The following is a 26,824-nucleotide window of genomic DNA, read 5'->3' as shown; positions in this document are numbered from 1 at the left end:
ATTGTGTAGAGGCGGCACAATTTGAACGCCGTGGCAAGAGCCCCTTGATTCTGTGCCTGGAGACTTAAATAATAGAACCGTGAGCTCGCCGAGTAGAGGGTTAACACATACAGTACGGCACGCTGCAGAATGGACAATCCATTTTCCCCGGCCGGCACAGTGTGATGCTGTGCACCGAAAGGGAAGATTGTGCTGAGCACAGCGTTCGGAGTCCTGCCAACCCTCACTGCAATCCCCTGATGGGGCTTGCGCTGATTCAATCCACTCCCGTTACCGAACTGCTCCTTCATAGGGACAAGATGAAACACAACATGCACGGATTGATTCTCTTTATCTTTCTCATCGTCAGCCATGGTCAATCTCCTGCTGGACGAAGGCCTTCACAAGTCACTGCCACATTCACGATGCTGATGTGTAATGCTCACCGTATGCCTATACGTGTACATGGAAACATTTTATGGTATTTGTTTTCAGGCTTGATGTCTGAGCATTGCTGCTTTTTAAGCTGGCCAATATTTTATATTATGGGGCCTCTTGAACAGTTTCTATTCATTTTCAGCCCTCTGCCAAATCCACTGCAGGGTGAAGGACTCCACATGCCATCTCGGTTTGACCATACTTCACCATGCTGGCCAGTGCTGGCTGATCAAGGAGGGCAGCGAGTTATTTTTGTTCAATAACATAGAGTGAGTTCGCCTGCACACTTTATAATGCTGACACCCCCTCTTATATAAATGTATTTAGACACATACACTTGCATTATGTAACATCGTGTCTATTCAGACGTCCACATCACCGTCAACGTCTGCTTTGGAATAGATTCAAAGTGGTGACCTTGATTCCATTGAAAGCTGCATTGCTTGACCTTCTGACCATCTGTTCTGACATCTCTTGGGGGAACAGCTCCCTGCACCCATCCCTACCCTCTCATCCATTCCTTCTTGGCTTAACAAATGGACATCCTCAGCCACACTCAGCGATGCCAAGCAGGATGTCTGCGCCCTGACCTTTCGTCACAGGCGCACCAAACTTAAAACGCATTCTTTTGCAACCAGAGAAAAAAAGATACACGCAACAAAAAAACCTCGCCTGAACCCGTCCATTCCACTGTGACCACGTGTTACCAGTGTAATCACCTACAATGATCCAACTACCACGGCAAAAAAACCAGCGCCGTGCATACATGCTCCAGCTCACGCACACACACACAGCACACCATCACAGCCATCCCCATCCCTCCCTCTCGCTCTCTGCAGTGCTCCGAGCTAAGACTCCACCTCCTCCTTATCACGCGTGCGTGACTCCCAGCCCCAAAAACCCACGTACACACCCCCCCCCCTAACCGCCAAACCACCTCCAACATCCATCCTCGGAGTTAACCCTGCCCATGTGCCCTGCCAACCAAACACTGTGCTTCCCTGCTTGGGGACGCGTCACCCCCTCCCACCCCCCCATCATAGCCTGCGCGAGCTTGGGGAAGGAGGGCTTGCAGAGGAAGGACATCGGCTGCGTTCATCACTGAGCTCGTGCGCTGCGATTGAGACGGCCGGAGGCAGATTGCGCAGCAAAGCGGCATCAGCGGCAGTGGCATGCGCCCAGTGCCATTAGCGTCTCGCGCTTAGACGTTGGCACGTCTCTTCCAACCACCGTTAGTAGTTGCTTTCTTCTTCTTATTTAAAAAAAAAATCATTTCAATCAAGTTTTCCCATTATATTTTGCCCGCCCCACCCGTGAGCTATTTGGTTTGCGATATATCAAACTCACACTACTCTCAACTACCCGCAACATTGATTGTTGTTGTTGTTATTATTATTTCCTTGCTAGGGGGGGGAGGGCGTCGGGACGGGCGGCATTGTGGAAGCTTCCCAGCTAATCGAGATCTGCAAATGCAAAGCTGCCTGCTGTTCGACCTGCCCGTGTCCATCCCGCTGGGGACCGGCATGTACAGCGGGGTCGACACTGACAGCCCTGTCCGACGCTACGGAGACCCATCGCCTGCACACCTGCCCCCGCTCTCCAGCTACATGGTAAGCAAGGAAGGGGCACACCGGGGAGATTCGTCACACCGGCATCGGAATCTTGGAATCCGATGAGCTGTGAAGCTCTTTTATTTGGGGGGAGAGGGGGGTTCTGAACAGACATCAAATATTGGCGGGTCAACACACACACACAAGACAACGATGTCACCGGATAACCTTTTGACAGGACTGGTGGGGCAAGGGCTGTTGGGGGTGGGTGGCCAGCGCCACGCCCGGCCGCCTTTGTCTCCCCAGTGGCAATGTGCACCGGGTTACTCATTTGAGGTCGAGAAGACCATCGCACACCACCACTACCACTGCCACCAGCAACAGCTTCTGCTTTTTGTCACCCAGCAAAGTCCCACCGAGTCTCAAGACTATATTTTTCAGGAGGGTCCTGCCAAGTATTGGATGTGCTGCACTGTATGTTGAACTTCTTTCGCACCGTACGTAGCCAACCATGCTCATCGGAGATGCGGGCTATTCACAGTCGGGGGGCGATGCTGCTATGTGTGTAATCCTAATTGAGTCGTTGGGATGTTTGACCAATGCCAGTTACATTGGGGGCTTTGTTTTTTTATATGGGAGGAAGCCCGATAAACCGGAGGGAACCCATGCAGAGTTGGTGGCAGAACTGAACAAACTCCACGCAAAGGGCTTCCGAGTCGGGCATCAAACCCAGGCGGTGTTATACCACTGTGTTATACCACTGTGTTATACCACTATGTTATACCACTGTGTTATACCACTGTGCCACCATGCAGCAGCATGGGTCACCACATTATGGAATACTGATAATGGCCAAGATCTACATACAAGTCCACGCTTGTGTGTAGTATGTGTGCCTCCGCCTGCGTTGACAACACCAGCACCATCCATCCATTCATCGTCACCGTTGTAATCTCGCAAGAATGTGAATCTGAGCGTGATAAGTGTGTCCCTGTCAGGATCGCACACGCATACGGCAACGTGAACGCCGTACAAGGTGTGTTTAATTTAGAGGGTTCTGGACAATTGTCGCATTATATTGATTTGTTTCTTCTCGGTCGAATTTGTAAATGCTCCTTTGTTAAGCGTCTTTCACCATGCCTTAGTTTGGTTGTGTAAGACTGCGGCATTCTCTGCAACCGAAATGGAATGGCAAGCATTTGCAGGCGAATGGGTGTTGTTAGGTGTTCTTTTTTTTGGGTCAGTTCGGCGTTGTGCTTCCTCGATGCTTGCCAGCACGAAAATATTTCCCGGCTCGAGCTGGGAGGGGGAGAACCAAAACCCCAAACGTCTCGAACCAAACCCGTGTAATAGAAGTCAGTACCCTTGGGGTGCCCATATGGCAACCCTCAAAGCAGTATGTTGCTATGATAATATGGTCCAGGTACTGCACACCACGACACTGTGGTGAGCAAGCGCGAATACGCTTGCTACTTATTTGGCAGTGTGTATTATTTGCAGCAGCCTGGCACTGCTATCTCACTCATCTCACTTTGGAGAGGAAGCGAAATCTAATAAATGCCGCTATTATCGTGCGCCCATCCCCGGAAGCAGTTCCTCCCAGTGGGGGGTGGTTATTTATTTTTCCAACATGTCCTAGTAGTAATGTGCAATCGTGTGTGTGCGCGTGTCAGATCCTCAGTTCCGTATCCCAGTATCCTGCCCATAAGGACAAAGGGGTGAGCGTAGCGACAAACCCAGACATTCCTGGAGCCCCCCGTTCCTCAACGAGCCCCCCACCCCACGTGTCCGTCAAAGCCAAAACACCCCCCCCCACCGCAAGTCTTTAAAGCAAAGCGCGTGTGGAATTTACGGCACTTGATACAAAAAAAAAGCAAATCCCTTGAGCAACGTGGTTGCAATATGCTCAGCTTTGGTTGCATTAACAAGAGGCGACGCATCGTGCTGCTACTACGACTACACATACCCTGCCCTGCCCTCTTGCCCTCCATTGTCTCGTCCTTGTGTCGCCCTTAGTCACCGTCAATGCAGTGGCAGTGGCATTGTGTGTGTGTGCGCGCGTTTTCATCGGCCCTCAAAAAGCAGGTCAGGGCCGTTTATTCACTGAGCTATTCGGAAGGAATGGACGGCAGGATGTCCTGTTGCAGATCCACGCGTTGCGCGCAATTATAAAAGCACGGACTCATCCGCATGACTGTATCCAGGACGTGCCCCGCTGATGGGTATTTATATCCTACGGTCATCCCATGCGGTCTATAAAACAATATTTCACATTTAAGAAGGCGGCGTCAACTCATGCAGGCTTTTTTGGCAAGGGATGACTGTGAAACGGCACATCGTAAGCAAGCAATCCTCAAGTACTATTTTAATTATGCATTGTTTTTTTTTGTATGGTGGTTTAGTTGATTTTGAACGTTTACATGTTCATGGTGCGGCTTCGTGAGCACGGCGAGTGGCTTCAGGAGTGGTCGCCTGGCTTCGGTCAGGCTACCACATTGGCTTCGGTCGTTTCGCTTCAGTTGCTGTTGAGTTTTTTTGGGAAAATTTGCTGGTTTATCAAGAAATAATATTCAGGGCCTACCTTGGCCCCTCCCACCCTCAACCAGTATATATACAAGGACTGTTTTCTTGGAATTTCTCTCACTTGATACAGCTATCGTGCTGTGACGGTTCCACCTGAAGACGGAGGCTTGTGTTGCCTCCGAAACGTCGTGATTTTTATTTTACGTTTATTAATTTTAATTTTTTACCTACGTGACTTTACCGAAAAAAACCTAAGAATATGAATCCTTGCAGTCACGAAAGCTTCAAATCTAGAATTATCCAGGATGTTTCTGTTGCGCGTCGTCGCTTTCAGACGTTCTCCGTTCATATTTTGTTTGTTGCGGTTGCACCCGACTTAAGAGCCGCATGGTTCACAGGGCTATACCAAATGAATGCAACTTGAAACTTGCTGTGGTCCGTGGGTTGACAGTGCCGGCCAGTTGGCACTGTGGGACGACGAATGCATTGAATTGTGTCACTATCGGGGGTTGGTCCTCCGACGTCCCACGGGAAAAAAAATATTTACGCAACGATTTCCAAAATTGCATAAAACAAGATAACCATCAGCTGCAAAGCACGCAAACGTTTCATTAGTTGCACAATATATATTTACTAAAACACCCGATGAAACACTACAAACAGGATTTCCCTGTGTTTCTTACAAAGCACCGTCCCAATTCCCACACACTATTTGATCACAACATTGTGTATATATGCAATGTGCCAGCTACTAACTCGCAGAGGTGTGGACTCGAGTCATGTGACTTGGACTCGAGTCAGACTCGAGTCATGAATTTGATGACTTGCGACTCGACTTGGACTTGCATAACAATGACTTTGTCCCACCTCTGCTAACTCGCAACATATTAGCCGAGGGCAACACTATCCTTGCAAGTGCAAGGCCAGATAAAGTCCCAAGTGTGTAAAATAAATTGATGTTGTCTCCCCAGACTATACATACAGAACTATTCTATATCACAGTTTAAAAAGTAACCAGCAGTGTTGTTCCTATAGAAGGCTCTGCCAGGGAAGTGTCCATATGTTCCAGCCGTGTCTTAATCTACTGAACACAGTCCGCTTGCCCTAATTCTCGTAAAGCTTGCAAGGCATAAATATAGCAGCAGACTTGGTGGGAGCATCTGTGTGGTATAAGAATAGTACGTGTGTTCACAGCACAACTCCCCTTATTCATTGCGATTTGGTGGACAAACATCGCCAATCCTCGAATCCCACCGGTCTCTCCACAAATTTACTTCACTTATGTATGTGGGGGGGTGGGGGGGGGGCGAACAAAGAAAATTCGGATAACCGCGGATAATAAGAATAGGGGGCATGTTTAATATAATAGTTGTGGGCAATAAGGGTTCTACTAAACTTACTGATCGGCAAGTTCCCTGCGCTAGATACTTCACTGTACTTGGACCTGTGGTCGTTGATGGGAGAGTAAAAAACGCAGCCACAAGCGGCAGCCAAACTGCAGCACTGCCACATCCCTTAACAACAAAGCCCCGTCAGCCCCCTAGTGGCCCAGCCACGTTGCAGGGGCAGACTCAATAATTACAGATTCACCACCGTTGTTGTCACGTGCCCGAGATATATTTTTTGCTTCAAATTGTTTACTAGCTTTACCATACCATTGGAACCTCATTTGCCAGTAAAGAAAATATGATAATTGTTTTTTTACCCTTCTATCTGGTAACAAAACTGACACCTTTTTTACAAGGAGTTGTTTTTTGTTTGCATTATGGCTGCAGGTATTGTGGTCTATGCAAACATGACTCCTTGTAAAAAAAGGTGTCAGTTTTGTTGCCAGATAGAAGGGTAAAAAAACAATTATCACAGCTTTACCATAATTGGCTTTTTTTCGACAGATAAAAAAATTCAATAAATGCATTCCAAAGTTAAATGTTTCAATTAGTTGGGAGGCTATTGGTGGCGAGAAGTTAAATACCTCGCCTGGTATGCAGAAGGTTACGGGTTCGATCCTGACCCTGACGCCTGTTTATTTGGAGTTTGCATGTCTCTCTCCCCGTGGTCGCGTGGATTTTCCCCCCGACTTTTCCAGATGTTCCCTCCATATTTAGAACCAACATGCGTTTAGAGTATTTGGCTGCGATACATTTCCGTATGATAAGCCACTTTGTTGGGCTCTCATTTGTGGCCATGTCGCTTCTGACAGAGAGCTATAAAGCTCAGTGGGCCTTACCTGGTAATATAAAAAAATAGTTTTAAATAGTTGTACTAATTTTAACCACTCTATTATGCGTAATCACCATCTTGAGCCTTGGCTAGTCCACTGCTAGATGAAGGCTTCTCCCCCAGCGGCCACCATATCTCACAATTCTGCAAAGTAATAAAAGCTAATTGCATATCGGCTGATCTCAATGCTTCATCGCCTTTATTATCATGACAATTTTTTTAAATTAATTACAGTATAATAAAATGCAGGAATTGTGTACGTATGCATGCTTTCTTTTCCTCTCATATATTACCTATGTACGTATGTTGAACTTCTTTCGCACCGTACATATCCAACCGTGCTAATCTGAGATGCGGTTAGACCTTCAATAGTGCTGTTCGTTGCCGGCTGCTTGGCGTTTAGGATAATTTTGGGCCTGCGCTCAGCAACTGCGATTTGAAACTAAAATGACAACCATCTGTTGGAGTCAATACATAAACGAAAAAAAGGGCCTCTACATTTTTCGCACACATTCTTTTTGCAAAAAAAAACCAAATGGAAACAGTCCATGCCAAGAACCATCTCTCTCTCCTGCCATAAAGAGGCGGATGGGGTATTTCCGCGAGAGTTGGTATCAAGAGACGCCGCAGCAGCAGCTACTGGCCAGAGAAGTGTCATTCAGGTCACGTGCTGGGCCCAACTGGCCGTGAGAGGATGTGACTGCTGATGGGCCGATAATGGCGGGTTCATGCAAATTACAGCCCCAACGACCGGAGCCCGCCACTCCTCCACTTCACCACTTCACCCCACGTAACGTGCGAGTCGGCTAATACGGAAAGCCTCGCTTATCGGTCCCTTGACGCTCGCACACGGCAAGCTACCGGGAAGAATGCGGTTATCCGGCTCCTGAAATCGCCTTTGAAGATTGGTTATTTATTTGTTTTTGGTAGAGTCAATGTGATCGTTCGCAAAATAAGCAAGGGCGTATGTTCAAGATGTTTATATTAATTTCATTTATGGGCCAATGCCATGAGGGTTCCCAGAAAAAAAAATTACTGCAATTATCGTAATTTCTAGTGAAGCAAGATATACAGGAGATATTGGATTTGCATATATATGGTTGCCACCCCTGTCTGGGTTTTGACACAGATTCCAGTTCCCGGCCACACTCGCTGAAACCCATACAGGCCGGTGCAGACATTTGTATTGTGTTGAACCTTATTCCAGTAGACCTAGGCTGACTGAAAAATATAATCTTAAGGCGTGTTTGTGGAACAAAAAAAAGCGGCAACCCTAGCTTTGCTGCATGGGAAAGACACACACACACTCTCTCTCATGTGTACGGTTGATACGGGCTTTCTAGCACTGGAAAGATACACACACGCACGCACGTTCGTTCAGCAGCACACACAATTTGACTGAGCCCCGTGCCATCGTGTGCCAATTTGCTTATTGTCAGTCGTGCACAAGAGACCAGGTGGCCGCTCTTGTCTTGGCCCTGAGTTGACAATATTTCTTCAGGAGGAGTCATATTTAATATTCTGTCCATTCACAGGCACAAACACCGCACCCACTTTCTTTTATTCAATGCCACCCACTCTGTGTTTGTCAAGCGCACTGTGCACATAACAATATGGACAATGGCAACGCTGTGCCTTATGTACTCAGCAAAAGTGGGTCACGGACAATCTGGTTTTTCACCTTAGCAGCTGTTAATGCCCAAAGCTCTCTCCCCATATTTGCAATCGGCGATCACCCCTCCCAGACCTTTTATCACTTGTGGACATCTGTGAGCTGAAGCCTACAGATCCGGTTTCACCATCACTGACCCTAACCCAACAATGGCACCTTAAGATAAAATTAATAATAAATGGGATGAATAAATCATGAATGTTTATTAAAATCTAACAACAGACAAAAGGTTGCCTTTTAAGCTATGCATTATTTATAGGGCAATAATGATGCTCTTTGAAAGTAGAGGTTGCAATGATGTCATTGTAGCATGCCATGTGTGAGATAATCTTTGTGTTTTTGTGGAGCATTATGGGTAAAAGCACAGACAACACCTTCTCTCCCCACACATAGATGCAATAATATGTTTTAGTCGATTGGCCTACTGCCTTTCGAGACTAATATCATCCAGCAGCATTTAATTAAGCTAGCAAACTCGGGACCACTTTGGGCCTATGGGTTTTGTTCAAGAGTCTAGCTTGTTAAACAAAAGCTCCTTGGTTACCATATTTGATTGGAGAGAGCACTTCATGTGCTTCCCTATTAAACGCGAACGTGTTGACGAATGTGTTGAGTTTTTTTTTAATAATCGACACACAAAGCAATATTCTATACAAACCCATTCTGCATTGTTGTATATCATTATGGGGAATATATCATTATGGGGAAAAGTAAATATATAAGCAGAACTTTATACGTGACGACATAATGCAGTCATGCTTATATATGCTTTACCCGTAAGCCTCGCCAACAACCCATAATTAGTTAACCTAGGCATGGCATGCTGCAATGGCACGATTGCAACCTCGTATGTGCTTTTGCCCGTGTGTTGAACCTGACCATATTGGCTGTTAGAAGCGAATACTTAATATGAAGAACCTCCGTGGCACATGAGGATTACTCTTATCCCTTCCAGAACACTCGCCCCTTTCGGCCAGAATGAGAGCAGTTACGCACTTGGGAACACTTCTCTGCAAGGGGCAATGTCATTCACCTTTAAGCCGGGACCTGACTGCAACGCGAACACGACAGATCCCTTGGCACTCATTGATGAACAGCAGGAGGCTAATCCTTGTGTTCCAGTTAATCCAAATCCAGGTCATTGAGACATGTGACCTAGGTCAAATTACCTTGGTCCTCGTATACTTTCTAAATATGTGTATCCATCGCTCCTGTAAGTCAAGACCTGGGCATCGATGAATTTAAGACAGATCTGCTCAGTATTGCCACAACTCACGAACATAAACTCAATTGGGCATATGCTCACTGGCGAGGCTCAATCTGCCGTAAGTCATTCTCGAGCGAAAACTGAAGCTTGCCTGCCATAAAGGAGGCCCCCGTTGACAGCTGCAGAGTGTGAACACAATAACGCCGCTCTTCTGTCTCTCGTCTCCGTGAGCCATGGCCACTGTTGTTTCAAAAAGGGGCATCGTGCTGCTTTGATGTGCAAAAAAAAGGCACTCGGCAAGTATTGCGATGGTATTTTAAAAGTTTCATTCACGCAACGATAAATAAATATACCCAAGACTGGACACCCCAGCAAGACGCATCAAAGTGTCGTGCCCACTGGCTGATTTTAGATGCAATTTTCAGCCGATGGTAAAAGGAAGACCCTTACGAGACAACAGTGTCCGAATGTCAACTTGATCCGTTGCATACTTCAGTCAGTTATACTTAAGCACATTGAATGAAAATGTGGCGCAGCCTCATCAACGTTTCACATTTAATGCTTCTAATTCTGTGATGAACCTTTGGCAATCGTGATGCGTTTATTGACAGGGCAGACGCCACTTCTCTCTGTTGCACACTAAGTGGAAACTTTAAGAAGAAAGACCAGTTAGAGCGGTCCACAGCACGTATGTCTTCTATGCGTTGCGTAATTTGCAGACTTGCATACCACTGCCGGCAACAAGACACGATTGGCTACTCATTGTGACCAATGAGCTATTGTGTGACCCGGCTTACCAATTACATGCTATTTCGAAAAGGAAGTTCATCACAAGGGGCGTAAAATGCTCAGGGAGTATGCCACGCGCCTTATATATTGACGAGAGATGCTCTTTAGCTCAAAACACAAGTTCGGAATTGGAGCGTACCCATGGCTAACCAAAGAATGAGGGTAAGTCCCACTTACAGTTTTTTTTGTCGACTATCTGCCATATTATATTTGAACGTACGATATTATCCATAATAACGTTTTTTTGGGTCAGATCGCGTAAACGACACATTTCTATTTACCCGATCTAACCTCAATTTTTTATGTTATATTATGACTGCGTACATGAATGTTATGCTCTTAATACATTATTATTCAATAATTATTCCACAGTTTTTAAAATGTGACAGGTAATGATAGGTGGTTGATATTATTTTACTGCTCATATCGAAGAGTAGGTCTTAAGAGTTTAATTTAAACCGATATCCCAGTTGTGAAAATGTGACAGGTAATGACGAATGTATGATATTATTTTACTGCTCATTATATAGGATAGTATGCCTGTAGAAGGAAAATGAAAAACAAAATGTACGTAACATTTTATGTGCAGTTCATAACATATGGGCCTTGTAAAATAGTATCAAAGTATTCGTCTCTGACTTAACTCGTAGTTCATATACTGTAGTTGTGAAATATCAATGTGGATTGTTTTGTTTGCGTATTTAATAGAGCTCCAATGTCAATGTCAGACCTTTGAGCTCCGATTAGCACGGTTGGCCACGTATGGTGCGAAAGAAGTCCAACATGTAGTACGTTGAGCTGAGACAACATACAACCAGTTGATGCCCTGCCTGCCACAATGTATGTAATTATCCGTACTGCGCCAACACAGAAATAAGACGGCACCACCTCGTGACGCCTAACTCACCTGTAAGAGTGTACACCTCGAATGTTTTCAGATTCAGGATGACGCAGGCTTGCTCATGGCTGTCACGTCTGCCCATCGGTCATGTCTGCGGGTCGTTTTCATTTTCAAGTTTCAGACAATAGGCAGGCATCTTCTTGCTTGGTTATTTTATATTTCTTCAGCCACAAACCGGTCTCATGACTCAGGTCATACCCAAGCCGGTTTGCCCTGTCCGAGGTTTTGCTCATTATTTAGTTTTTAAAATGTCGTTATTTAAAATAGATGTTACTGTATAGGTAAAGTCCCTGGATTTTCGATGTATTTACGATATATGATAATTTACAGCGCTGTCATCCCACCGCTGTTTGAGGCCTGTCCACACCGTATTGATTATGGGGTTGTTCTGACCATACATCAGTAGGATTGGTGAAGGGGTGGGGGTTGCTGAGAGGGCTTCCCAAGACCACCAACCACTGATGTTAACTATGGCTGGGAATCAAACTCGGGTGGCCGGATTCATAGTGCAGTGCGTTGACTGCTCCACCACTGCCCCCCCCCATCCTCCGTTGCAACACGTAACAGGCAGTGAAGCTTGAAGAGCACGACTCTCCTGTCACTCTTTGTGCTTTGCCTACGAGGCAAAGTACAAACTGTACGTGACACAATATTAAACAAAATAACACGTGCTCAGGTTTCTCTCTTAGGGCTCAGCTGATATTGTGTGTGTGTGTGCGTGCGCATATTATTGTTTACTCAACACACCTTCAGGAGGTGTACGTGTTTACGAAGCCAGAGGGCCCGGTAGCCGCCCTATTGTCATCCGACAACATGGACATGGCTTTGTCGGATGATGCACAGATAGATTTTTCATGTTCCTAAAGATGGGCAAGTCTCAGTGGAGAAACTATGTTTTTAGGCAAGATTATGGTACCACTCAATGTGCGTATGGGAAATGGAAGTGTCAGTTTCCTTGGAGCAAAAATGTCAATATAATATGTTAATATATGCGAGTTGCTCAGGAATCCTCTATTCCTCTCTGCATCCATGCGTACACTATACGTATGTATATAATGACTGTAATGCACTTTTCAACTCGATCGAACAGCCAGTAAATATTGAGGGATTGTCACTGAACTTGCAGTGGTTCAGTTTCAAAGGCAAATGAATACATCGAGGAAGCAGTGACCTTCATAATAGGAAACTTACATTTTGAGTGGCACCCTAGGCAAGATAAAACGGGATAGAGGCCGATGTTTAATATCGTTACAGTGCCATCCAGAATGAATAGAATGCATCCAATGTAAATCCGCCGAGGAGATGGAGCAATGAAATCAGCTCACGCACGGGTGCCAAGTTGGCTACTGCATCGCTTGATCAAGAGGTGTGGTGGCTTGGAAGCCTTCATCCAGCAGTGGATTGACCATGGCTGATGATGATGATGATGAAAGAACGGGCAAAGATGTGACCCGTAACATATTTTCCCATTGCATGTTCATTTCTGCGTTAAATACATCTTACTTAAAAAAAAAATCTAAAGTTTTAGAGAATTAAATGGGGGTCACAAGACATCTGGGGCATCGTGTAGTTTAGTTTTAAATAAATTAAACCGTCTAAATGGACAGCTACAGGGCTCGATTTAAATCGTCCTTTCCTCTCCCAATCCCTCTCTCGACCTCCCCGCAGGTTGGCCGCAACAACAACAACGCGAGGCTCACGGATCACATGTTCTCCGGCATGCCGCGGCCGGTGCACATCCAGCCGCTGTACGAGGACGCGCATGCCAAGCGCGGCCTGCTCGCCTCCGACCTCGGCAGCCTCGCCAATGGCCTCAAGAGCCTCCAGATGGAGCGGCCCGCGCTCGGCAGCTGCCTGCGCGCGGCGGCGGCGGCGGCCGCCACGCAGCACGACGCGGTGCCCGGGTCCCCGCGTCCAGACGACGGCTCCCCGAAGCCCCACTCGACGGCCATGTCGCCCGAGCAGGCGATGCGCAAGTACATGCACAGGCTGAGCATGTTCGAGCACCACGAAATCTTCAACTACCACGAGGTGTACTTCGTGGGGCCCAGCGCCAAGAAGCGGCAGGCGACGCTGAGCGGCGTCAACAACAACGGCTTCGACGACGAGCAGGGCTCGTACATCCACGTGCCGCACGACCACGTGGCCTACCGCTACGAGGTGCTGCGCGTCATCGGCAAGGGCAGCTTCGGCCAGGTGGTGAAGGCCTACGACCACCGGACGCACCAGTACGTGGCGCTCAAGATGGTGCGCAACGAGAAGCGCTTCCACCGGCAGGCGGCCGAGGAGATCCGCATCCTGGAGCACCTCAAGAAGCAGGACAAGGAGAACACCATGAACGTCATCCACATGCTCGAGAGTTTCAACTTCCGCAACCACATCTGCATGACCTTCGAGCTGCTCAGCATGAACCTCTACGAGCTCATCAAGAAGAACAAGTTCCAAGGCTTCAGCCTGCAGGTGGTGCGCAAGTTTGCGCACTCCATCCTGCTCTGCCTCAACGCGTTGCACAAGAATCGCATCATCCACTGCGACCTCAAGCCCGAGAACATCCTGCTCCGCCAGCAGGGACGCAGCGGCATCAAGGTGCGGCGCGTGCGGTGCTCGGGCATTACGAAGCTCCCTGAGATGGAGAGTGAGACGTACAAAAGACAAACGTCAGCCATATAGCCTTAACAGACTGTAGGGGCAAGCACTGTTAGCGAGTGGCACCTGTGAAGGCCGGCACGGCACACAACGGGGGGTGGGTGGCTAGCACCACGCCCGACCGCCTTTGTGTCCCCAGTAGCGATATTTACTGCACACCGCAACCGGGTACTTATTTGAGGCTGAGTCGACCTAGGGGAGGCCCAGGACAGGTACAGATAATCGTCACTGGTGTTGAACGTGAGCGGGAATCGATCGCCGGTCGCCAGTTTCATACTGCAGCGTGCTAACCGCTGCACTACCGCTCCCCACGTGAGACACACGCACACGTACGGAGACGCAGGGCCTGATAGCCAAAATCTCAGCGGTGCTGTCTAAGCCACCAGTACCAACACCACGTGTTGGAATTTTTTCAAATCAATGCCTATAATTAAACAAAAAAAATGTTTTTCGTCCATCGACCTCTTGGCTTTTTAGACCAATATTATTCAACAGCATTTGTTCAAGCAAGCAAACTCGACTGGTTTAAACACTCTGGAGCTCATCAGCCAAGTCAGGCTTGTTATACAAATGCTGCTGGGCTACCAGATGTTCTTGGCAAAAGCATTAATCTCACACAAATGCATTAGGGTGGTCTATGATGGTGCCATGCAAAACTAGTAGGAACGTGGCCAAGTATCCAAAACAGAATTCTCCTTAAAAGGAGTCCTGAGGCTTTGGAAAGACATTGACGTGGAAATGATTATTATTCTTTGGGTCTTTCGGTAAAGTCATGTAGATAGGTTCAAAGAAATAACAAAAATAATCGCAACACAAGTGATCGTCATCAGGAAAATGATGACGACCGCTTGTGTTGTGATCGAAACCTCGTACGTGACTTTACCGAAAAACCCAAAGAATATGAGTCACGAAAGCTTTAAGTCAAGAAATGATTATTGTTATTCAATTCTAGATCAAAAAGCAGTTTTTTTTATGAGATGTGAAAAATTCATTCAATTCAATACAATTTTGATTATATAGAATCAAGTACATTTCACCGGATCATATATTTAAGTGTATTTATATTAGTGTGCATCATAGAGGAAACTTTACAGACACCACAACCGATGACTGGGCCAATTCCGAAGAAAATATCATGGGATGGTGTAATATTAAAATTACCTTTGGCCATCTGAAAAAAAATTCCTTGCCTCTTATTCCGTCGTATTGACATCCCAGGTGAAATGACTAATCGTGAGCTACGTCAGCGTTGCCTGCGGGGTTGAATGCCGAAAATTAGTCGGGTGTCACGCGAGCCCAGGTCACATTACAGAATAATTGCAAATTTTCCTTAACCCTCTGACGTCATCTGTATGAGCCGCGGATGAAATAAGTGTCTTGGGACCCAGGAGTCATTCATGTGTTTTCCATCTTGGGAGATTGCAACGATGCTCATGATTCATTAGTACGTTTACACCTTTACTGCCGAAATAATAATGTACCGTCAGTGGAAACTGTGCACTTCAATAGATTCTCTTATAATTCATACAAGTCCTACGTTACTGGGGTCTTTTCTGGTCATCTCGGATAAACATGGTGTGTCTCCAAATAGCATTTTCAAGGTCATTTGACGATAATACAACACATTTTTCAACTAGCTTTATTCTCTAACCGTACAAACAAGAACACCACTGACCACAAATTACGGCTTTTGAAAGCATGGATGTTGAGATTATTGCCAAGCGGCTTTAGCAACAGAAACGGAAAATCATGTTGCTCATTGGGTTATTGAATCACCTGTAGTATGTGTCACATGCATTGAGGAATAAATCTCTGCTTAATCAGATCAAGGGCTGGAGTGTTGAGCACTAGTTATCGCACTCAGCTATGAACCTCGTGACCTGCCACAGCCAACATTGATAACTGAACGAGTCTTTGGCTGCCCCAACCACTTCACCCACCCACACCGACACAGCGGTGAAATATGGTGAAAATAACCCCTGTGACCGACATGGCACAGAGAGGTCTACATCCAGAAGTGGATTGGCAAAGGGCTGTAATGAAATGAATTATTCATCAAAATCTTCTAACAAAACATGTAATGGCTGTTTTTGTAATACAAGACATTAAGTGCTTAATGCTGCTGTACACCTTAGAAATCTTCTATCAGCATTAGCAAGCACTGAACTATCTAACCGAAATTTACATGGACATGCATATTTTTAATATTTTCTTGGTTCTTTCAGTAAAGTCACGTAGAATGGAAATAATAAAATAATAAAAACAAAACATAATAAAATAATTCTCACGACGTTTCGGCCACAACGCAAGCAGCCGTCCTCAGGTGAAGAACAGGTCTGTCGAGAAGACAGAGTCTGTCTTCTCGACAGACCTGTTCTTCACCTGTCTTCTCGACAGATCTGTTCTTCACCTGAGGACGGCTGCTTGCGTTGTGGCCGAAACGTCGTGAGAATTATTTTATTGTTTTATTTTAATTATTTTATTATTTCCATTCTACGTCACTTTACCGAAAGAACCAAGAAGATGAATCCCTGCAGTCACGAAAGCTTTAAATCGAATTTTTTTTATATTGTTAGGTGCATTAGGTGTGATTTTAGTATTTCAATTGTACAGCTGGACAAACCGAGGAATACGCAATCTTTGAGAGTTCTTGACATCCTCACATTTCCGTATTCACCATGCACATCCAGCTGTTATTAATGCAGGTGTGTTGAAAGAGTGTTTTTTTTGCGGTGGTTAGAAATGCAGACGATGTACGTCAGCTTCTCGTGATTCATCAGTTGTTAACCGTGTTTCCCATTTTTTTATGACGCTGCCAATCTCTTCTGTGCCAAGTTGTCTCGTGGGGGTGTGTTTCAAACCCTCCTTCAGCCAACATTGAGTCACCTGCAAGCCTGTGCAGGTGACTTAATCCCACTCCGCCGTATTCTTTATTTGAAAGTTTTTGCTGCTCTCAACAGCTGGGTCCTGTGGGAGCTTCTAGAACGTTAACAACACCGACAAAACAACGAGCAAGCCAAAAGCAAGGGCTCAGAACTGCATGAGGCCTTTCGTGAGGTTTATCACGCAGTTTATTTTTCAGAAGTGGTGCAGAATTCTTTGCTCGTACTCAGGACCACATACTGCCCGCCAAATGTGGGAAACCCCCTACAAGGCACACACACCTTGGCACAGCTGATTATCGTGATGACATCATCAGCTGATTATCGTGATGACATCATCAAGCCACACCCATTGCCTCCCATCCAGTGGCACACACGGGAACAGAGGCGAAGATTTTTCTCTCCACGACTACTCTCGAGCCATCTGACCGACAAATCAGCGGACGGATAATCGATCACTTAAACGTTGAGACATCCGAGCTTTGCTCGTTATTAACCACCGCAGCCCATGCATGCGTATATGTACGTTGAACTTCTTTTGCACCGTACGTAGCCAACCGCGGAGGCATGGTGGGAAAGTTAACAAACGCTAATTCCCACAGCAAGTGAAGCTTGTGTACACACACACACAGCTGCCAGACACAACGCTTGTATTTGACATTCACAATTACAAAATCAGGTCAAACCTTTGCCCGCCCATTGCTATGGCAGGAGAACTTCGGTTATCCACGACCCTATTACCCGTGACCCTATTACCCGCATGATCCACGATACCTATAGGATCTGAAAACATTTCTATAACAGTAAAACCATGGATTGCAAATAACTTGGTCTGCGAGTGTTTTGCAAGACGAGCACAATTTTTTAATGAATATGAATTTGATAAACGAGCTAATCGGATTTTCGTGTGCGTGCGTGCGTGCGACGGAACCCCCCCCCCCCTGCCCCGCAGGTGATCGACTTCGGCTCCAGCTGCTACGAGCACCAGCGGGTGTACACCTACATCCAGTCGCGCTTCTACCGTGCACCCGAGGTGGTGCTGGGCGGCCGCTACGGCCTGCCCATCGACATGTGGAGCCTGGGCTGCATCCTGGCCGAGCTGCTGACGGGCAGCCCGCTGCTGCCCGGCGAGGACGAGGGCGACCAGCTGGCCTGCGCCATGGAGCTGGCCGGCTCCCCGCCGGCGCGCCTCCTCGAGCAGAGCAAGCGCGCACGCCAGTTCTTCAGCTCGCTGGGCCACCCGCGCTACTGCACCATCACCACGCTGCCCGGCGGCTCCGTCGTGCTCAACGGGGGGCGCACGCGGCGCGGGAAGATGCGCGGCCCCCCCTCCAGCCGCGACTGGACCACGGCCCTCAAGGGTGAGGTCGCGCGCATCTCTTAGCGTGCGAAGCGCGGTGAAATGATGTTAACCCTTTACTGTTCCGAGATGTGTACGAGTTGCAGGGCTAGCGACACGACCACGCTGTAAGATAGCTGGCGCCAAACTGTGCAGCGCGCACCTGCCGCATGGCCTTGTGGGAGCCTCGGTACCGATAAAGTTATTTTATTTTAATCGTCTTCTACCCAATATTCCCAACATGCAGAATACAAGCAGAATGTATCTGTGCGTTTTCTTCACGTGCAGTGCGAGAATCATATTGCATTGTATGGGCACGCAGGCATACAACGCGCTAATCTCCTACTTCCTTGAATTGCCATTAGCTGGGGTCGGGCTCTTTGTCAGCTTCGTCCATCTTGTTCCAGTCTCTTGCAGTGCTTCCTTCTTTGGTCCAATCTCACCGCAATTTTCTTAAGGTTCTGCCTGACAGTCCAGCCACATTAATTTTGGTTGCCCTCAATTCCCTTGCCCCTCTTAATCTTTTTCAAAATACTTCATGAAAAATCTGATCTGAACCCTTTCTCACCCAATGCCGGTATCAACTTAGTTTGGCTTCTTACGTGTCAGTTAGCACTCAGATGCTTCTCTTAATCTACCTCCTATCGTCGTGTCTTTAATCGTCATGTCACTTGTGATATGTGAGGCGATGTTTTATTCTCTTGAGGAATTACATTTGTGTTGTGAGCAGATTTCGATCAATGCTTCATGTCGTTTTGGCCAAGATTCCACAGCAAACATTATAGTTCAGGACGCACTCACATTTCTTTTAGATGATGTTTTATTTACAGCGCGTTAAAGATCTGTAGTGTTTCAGTATACGGGCAGTCCCACAATAATGTGTGGGCAGCATATACATGCATATTAAAGATGTCCTGTCTGATTTCGATTTAAAGCTTTCGTGACTGCAGGGATTCATCTTCTTGGTTTTTTCGGTAAAGTCACGTAGAAGGGAAATAATAAAATAATAAAAATAACAACTTTTTTTTTAGTTTTTATTATTTTATTACTTCCCTTCTACGTGACTTTACCGAAAGAACCAAGAAGATGTCCTGTCTGGCCGTGTAGTCTGGTGGGGCAGGTGTTGGTCGTCAGCGTGTATTATGACTGGTGTGACGGATGAGATCCTGGTGGGACCACCGCCATGCAACACCCAAGTTGCCTGTCTTCCTAATGCTGACGTTGACAAACTTGATACACACTGTCGCTGGTGTAGGCCAATCGGTTTCAAAACCAATGCATATAGTATAATCAGAGCACACTTGTTTGTATGTTTTGCCACAAGTTTGTGTGGTTAATGCATACCTGATACCTCGCAATAGGTATCTCTATTGGGCGTTTGAACATCGAAACGCCTGTTTTATTGCCAGAAAGGTGAAAGCCTATTCTCATTTTTTTCCCCATCATTTTGATACTGGCAAAAAGGTTCCATAGATATCGATACGTACACACACACACACGAATACACGTGATTAAACGTCGAGTAACGTCGAAGTAACGCACACATACGAAGACTGTGTCTCCAAAAATACGTAACATGCCCTCTGCTTTAGCGGAGGTTTGATCTTGCGATTTATTGCCAGGTTTTTGATTTGGAGAATTTTTATTCCATAACATGAAATATAAAAAAAATTGGCCTGTGAGGTGGCCAGGACATTTAAACACAGCAATTGATTTAATCCATCTGTGTGACTTTTTGAGGGTTGTTTCCTTGAATGCATGGGTTTCTAGGTATTCTAATTTTCACCAATAGTCCAACTAACTCGTGAATGGAATAAAAAAAGAGTTTTAAGACCCAATGAGGCTTTCATTGATAAACAAGGGGCATAGTGTGGAGCAGTGGCATAATGGTTAGCACATTGCGCTGTCAATCCAGAGACCTGCGTTTTAATCTTTCACCACTGTTAGCGTCAGTGGCGAGGTGATATCAGAAGCATGTACACGTCCAATCCTTCACCAATACGCACTGACCAGCGTGGTGAAGTATGGTCAAACAACCGAACTAACCAGGCATGAAGAAGCCTTAGCCCAGTAGTGTATTATAACAGATGGTTGTAAATTAGTAGTATCACTATCTCTACAATAAACAATTAAATATTCCTAGTTCTCTCTGTACATGACATCACCCCGTGTCCTATTTTTTTCTGTGTGCTGAGCACAGAGCATTTCTGACAGCGAGGTCTCCATGTAGGAATTGCCAACGCCCCTGTCTCTGTGGATTTCAGTCATCTGCTCCCCCCCTGGCAAAGTTATTTTACAGTAAAAAAAACAGGATCAAAGCGAGTTCACTTCACATTCTGAATGAATACGCATGAAGCCACCACTAACACGATTCTGCGGTGTGGTGTAAGCTGCAGAGTATCTTTAAAATGCATCGCAAATGTGATTGACGCAGGCCCAATTCTCGCGAATGAACGGATTCTCTCCACGGCTCCGTATAAAGAAATTACCTTTTGTAAATTCGCGAAGGAAAACGTGCCCATTTCGACATGACTGACTTCCAGTTATACATCATAATGTGTTATGAAGTCGGTAACTGAAGCCACGCAGACCAGAATATTTGGGTGTAAGTGATTCGTTCAGCCCTGCAATGCAGTTGCGCTCAATTTTAGGCTCCCATGAAACAAACTCACACATGTGAGGCTGACAAGGCCGACGTTAATCTCGCAGTGTTTATCTCAAGATAACTGCCCTCTTGCAGTTGTTGCGATATCTTGCAATGAGGTGTTTCCCTTTGATGTGAGCCGAAGCGATAGATACATCGCCCCGAGATGGATATCACAAATTCGAACCATGCATTGCCCCTGACTCCATACCGAACAGTGTGTTCTCTGATAATAACTACAAAAAACTAAAAAGGTCGCCCTTTAACTCATTTTGAGATAATGTGTTTTCAGGAATGACGCACAGATGCCTCTGATTTTACGAAGTGCGTATACGTAGATTGATTTCAGCTGGCAACTTGGCAGCATGGGCTTAATAAGCATAAGCGCTTCGATTTAAAGCTTTCGTGACTGCAGGGATTAATCTTCTTGGTTCTTTCAGTAAAGTCACGTAGAAGGGAAATAATAAAATAATTAAAATAAAACATTATAAAATACAATTCTCACGACGTTTCGGCCACAATGCAAGCAGCCGTCCTCAGGTGAAGAACAGGTCTGTCGGAAAGACAGCGTCTGAATGATATCATATGATATGCAAATTCCTTTGTCAAGGTGCCCTCCTCCTCTAACCCAGCTTAAATATACGCTGCCAAGCTTGGTGGTGTTTCATTCAGACGCTGTCTTTCCGACAGCCCTGTTCTTCACCTGAGGACGGCTGCTTGCGTTGTGGCCGAAACGTCGTGAGAATTGTATTTTATTGTGTTTTATTTTTATTATTTTATTATTTCCATCCTACGTGACTTTACCGAAAGAACCAAGAAGAAGCATAAGCGCTGTTTGTCACTACACCTGCCGGGGCGATTGAAATTCACGACACGAATGTTTTGAATTGCTCATTAAATGCCAGCCTTGGACACGCATCTGCCATTTGAAATGATTGGTATTCAGAAGAGGTAGACTTTTCGGAACAGAATGTGCTCCGCTCACAGAATTCAGCAGACTCCTCTAAAATGTGCAGACGCTTCAATGGCGTCAAGGAGGGATGTGTACAGTTTTGAAATGCTGGAGACCAATAATTGTTTAATTAGCCTCATCTTGGAGCCCATTGAGAGTCGTGAGGAGGCATGGCTGTGTGGAAATAATAGCCAGATGCGTCTCAGCTATTATTATTGTCGCACGTCACTATTATTAGCGCAATTACAGTGTTCTCCAATTATAAAGAAAGTCGTAATTGTATCACCAATGACATTTTCTGAGGTTTCCACGTTTTTATATATTCATGTCTGTTTCAACTGCCGGACATGTGCAACTGTCTAACATATGAGTAAGGTCCTTTGAGAATGGTTATTCAAGTACACGTTTGCCGCATGTATTGCAATTCACACAAACCCTGCAATCGTTACACTTAATGTATAATTTTTTTAAATATCCCTTTGTCATTTTATTGCTGGATAAAGGCCTCCCCATACATATTTACATGACTATGTACACGGTACTACAATAACTTCGTGTATAATGTATTTTTCAGGTGTAAAGCTTGAAATGCATACAAATTATTTTACACATAATTTGCTGAACAGTAGTGAAATACGTTTTGTTGAAACCCAAGTTGAATTTTCCAAGCAAGTGAATATAGTCATGAAATCCAGCACGTATTGTTTTTGTGAAAAGATAAAACATGTCAAATAGAATGGTAATGATCGTAAACAAATCTCACTCGTAAAATGTACAAGCATATACACTTATGCTTGTAAATTGTACGCGTTTATATGCACTGTTTGTTGAATGTCTGCCAGGAACGTGTTTTATTTAAAAAAAATCTATTAAGTTGTACAATCTGCCACTTGTTTACAAATGTATCTCATTACAAATCCATGAAAATGTTATGGCATGACGATCGGTGCGCTATTAAACGGGGGCTCGGGCGCGTGTGCTGTCAGGGCCGCACGCACGTAAACACTGCCATGTGAGAAGCACGACCAATCAATGAGACCAGCGCGCCTCTCTGCCCTTCCCTGCGCCCTTGCTCGTCCCTCGTGTTCATTCAGTCAGCAGTTTTTATTTTAGCCAGAGCGTTGCGTCTAGTCGACGACTGCCTGCGCAATGTTTAATCGAGTATTACTGTTAGTCCTGCCGACCAAAGCAGTCATATATATCCTCTCTCCCTAATCAAATCTGACTAATTCTCTCCCCTTCCCCACAATATTATCATGGAAGATAATCAGTGAAACTCAGTAAATATTTTATATACACATACAGCCAATCACTTGTTTTTGTCTTCCTCATCAGTGCATTGCAGTCTCGAATAACAATGCTAAATTATTATAGTCCGCGTCTTCATTCAGACTTGTTAGTGAGTTAGCCGTTAGCCATAACCTGCCGTCACGCTTGAAGATAAAATAACGCTTCGTTGACGTACATCACTGTCGACGATTCCGTCAACAAATCTAACACCGCTTTGTTTCCCATTGCCCCTGCAGGCTGCGATGACCACCTCTTCATAGACTTCCTCAAGAAGTGTCTGGACTGGGACCCAGCCACGCGCCTGACGCCCAGCCAGGCCCTCAAGCACCCCTGGCTGCGCCGGCGACCCCTGAACCCCACGGCGGCTGCCACGCCAATGCCGGCGCCGGCCCTCACAGAGAAGACGGTCACCGTCAAGTACCTGCCCGTGGCCTCGTACGTGCAGACTGAGATCGTGACCAAGCTCTTCCCCGAGACGCTCTCACCAAACCGGCCCCGCATCAAGATCATCCACTCGGAGGACGTGGAGGGCCTCATGTACCCACAGAGGACCTGCCTACCAAAGCTCATCAGCTGAGGTGGCTGGTGCGCACACCCCGAGGAGATGCTGAGATTTAAAAAAGAAAAATGGCCCAACCAAAATGCGCGAGAGGCATTCGTTCTTGGAGAATCGATTATTGTTGTCCTCACACTGTCAACGTAATAACCACTTGCCCGTCTCCATCTTGTTTAACTGAGGACTTCAAGCGCTGCCTATCTGTGTATATGTAACATCTGCCAAGTTGTCGACCACGGGATTACAATAATAGTCTCCTCAGCTGCATCGTGAGTGGCCATTACAGAGGTTTTTAAGTTCTACCTCACTGCTTTTTTTTCAGGTGTTAAAACCTGCGCTTTGCGTAATCACTCAAGACCACAAGTTGCACGTAAGACTGTAATATTCACATGACTGTGCTTCTGTTTTGTCAACATCACCCAGTGCTGAAGAAGTACAGCTGGTTTTTTTTGTTTTTAAACAGGAAAAAAAAATATTATGTGTAGAAATGCACTGAAATGCTGCTTCTGTTTCGCAATGCTCTAAAGCAAAAACACAGAGGCACAGAGAACACTGCACAACGCGCACCTGCAAGCAAACGACATCTCCGAGGAGAAACGTCGGCCGACTTCGCTGTATCATCATCATGCGGCAGGATTGTCGCCATTGAGATTGCACAACTATACAGTGTAACAGCGGGCCGCTTTTCATTTTACGGCAAAAAAATGAACGTGAGGGAATCGTCGACATCATTGCCGGAACGGCATGGGAAGGGATTTGTTGGAATTGGGTGTTTTATCTTCTTCTTCTCTCCCGCCAGGTGTGAGAGAATGTAGACAAATTATTGGCTATGGGGATACTGCATATATGGTATCATGAAGAAATAACTTATTATTTTGAAGGCGTCAAATCAACAACAACAAAAAGATGAGAAGTAATCTGTCCATAAAAAAGGTGACTTGCTAACAAGTGGCTTTTTGCACAAATCAAATAAGCATAATTAACAGCTTTAGTTCGTGTCATCTTTTTTTTGTTGACTTTTAAAATACAAGTTGTAAAAGAGACAGAAAAAAACTTGAACCATCTTATTTTAAAAGGTGCAATTTACTTAAGTAACGTGATACGCAAAACATGGGGGGTTTTTTTCCCTAAACGTTTCATCATTTGTTACTGTGCCTTGTTTTTATTTGTTACATATGTGTGTACGTTTTAAGGGCGTTTAGACTATTTAGTTTTAACGATTGCACTGGATTTTTTTAATTCCATTGTTTTATTTTGAAAATGTATAAAAAAAATATTTCATGTTTTCGTTTTTTTGTTAAATTTGTATTTCAAGAGGTTGGTCCTTGGTTATAGTTTCTACAAAATACAGACTGCAATATTTGGAATAAAAGATATATTGACTCCTCTGAAAATCAATACAATTTACATTTCTCACAGAAATTCAATTTTAATAATGTATTAATGATATGAAATATACTTGATAACAAAACCTTGATTCTTTTAAAGCGCGCCTGTTAGTTAGGCAGTCAGGGTTTTAATTTGTTACACATCTGTAAAGAAGAGCTTTAAAGCTCATTGGATTCCTCCAGTATGAATAAAGAATCCGATTTTTACATAGTACTGAAAGGGTAAAAAAAAATACGAACAGCAAAAGATTAATGAAAGAAAAATCCCAAAGGAAAACTGACTCTGAGTGTCCACTAATTTACCATGAATTTACCATTAATATAAGTGACTAATCACAAGTTATAATTCATTATTATGTGCCCATAACGTAAAATCCATCTCGGAACATGGTAAAAGATGAAATGTTACTCGACAATGCAAATGTTAATTACGTCCAAATGAACCAAGATGATTTTTTTCACAGTAGCTTTGAAAAAGTAAATTAGAGGTAGACCTGCAGAAGGTGAACAGATTACAAGCTTCTTGGTTCTTTCGGTAAAGTCACGTAGAAGGGAAATAATAAAATAAAAGAAGGAACCAAGAAGATGAATTCCTGCAGTCACGAAAGCTTTAAATCGAAAAAAGATTACAAGCTGTACGTTTTTTTGTATTTAGACTCCACGAAATGGGTGCTTGCCCACTGTTCCTAGGAAATGGTCTTAAAACTGAAATTAACCAATTTTAAAGGTGCTCACTGACTGGTACTTACAATGGGACAGTCGGCTTAGAAACGCAACACAGTAAGTCATTACACTTTACTTAAAACAAAAACATTGCTTGCTAAGTTTTGGTTCGTTATTTTTGTTTTATATTCCAATATGGTGCACTTGATTTGCCGATTGTAGTCGCTTCGCATGTTATAGAAATAAGTCTGTGGCACAGAATACACCACACGAACATATCTAATGAAGGTTGTTGTGTCGTGGGGCCAGACATCGCACTCACATGGATTAACGTAGAACTAAATAAACGGAACGCTTTATACTATGACACTATCAACACCGATAAGGATATCGTGCCAGTCTGGGTGCACCTCCACACATCGGTGAGGGTGCTTTTTGTTTTTTTCTGCATTGGATTGTGTTCGCACCCACGTGCCCGTGCATGTTTGTACCGAGAGGGCCTTTTGAAAAAAAAAGGTGAAATAAGCAAAAAGAAACTCAACGAAATCACCAAGGTCACACTGGCTCGAGCCAGTTTGAAACCTTCGACCACAACGCATTGTCTAAACAATGCAGTTACTTTAATTTTGAAGAAGAAAAAAAAACATGTCTTTTTACTGTGTGTGTACATACACCTACGTCGATTGTGTACGTTGAAATTATACGTTTCACGATTGCATCTTTCTGTGAATATGCCGATTGATTTACAAACGCAAGCCTCGAATGGTGCTCGGTGGCACTGTGTAACGTAGCTGTCAGTTCGTGTCTGGCGGACTCCACCAGACGGATTTTTTAGCCTGATTTTGAAGGCTTATTGTACAGGTCCACAGTAGTTTGTTCAAGAAATGGTGTGTTTTAAATGTTTTTAACAAATAAATAGATTGTACCAGCAGCTCGTGTCTCTCGTGAGTTTTAGCGCTCGCAAACGTCAGCGGCTCAAACATTCTCAAGTGTCCTCATATCCCGGTCTTGACATTTGCAGCACGGCAGTGCAGCATTTCACTCGATTCGACCATTCAAATAACGGTGACATTAACTTACAGCCCTTTTGTCAATCCACTTCTGAATGGAAACCCTCCCCACACCATCGCCACTTGTGGGGTTTATTTGACTATACTTCACCACGCGAGTGAGGGTTCATGTTGG

The 26,824-nt window shown here is 45.1% G+C and overlaps 1 protein-coding gene across 1 annotated transcript; it reads left to right on the top strand.

Annotated features, from left to right (window-relative positions):
- The first annotated feature begins 1,374 nt into the window (after window positions 1-1,374).
- Window positions 1,375-26,563, top strand: LOC144934772 (dual specificity tyrosine-phosphorylation-regulated kinase 2-like). Its single transcript, XM_078860902.1, has 5 exons — window positions 1,375-1,648; window positions 1,825-2,027; window positions 12,948-13,865; window positions 17,760-18,168; window positions 23,269-26,563. Exons 2-5 carry the CDS (start codon window positions 1,887-1,889, stop codon window positions 23,607-23,609), a joined length of 1,809 nt encoding a protein of 602 aa, XP_078717028.1. The 5' UTR covers window positions 1,375-1,648; window positions 1,825-1,886; the 3' UTR covers window positions 23,610-26,563.
- The last annotated feature ends 261 nt before the right edge of the window (window positions 26,564-26,824 follow it).

Source organism: Lampetra fluviatilis, chromosome 11 (genome assembly GCF_964198595.1).
Source record: "Lampetra fluviatilis chromosome 11, kcLamFluv1.1, whole genome shotgun sequence".
Classification (NCBI taxonomy): Eukaryota; Metazoa; Chordata; class Hyperoartia; order Petromyzontiformes; family Petromyzontidae; genus Lampetra; species Lampetra fluviatilis.
This window is presented reverse-complemented; position numbering and strand designations above follow the sequence as displayed.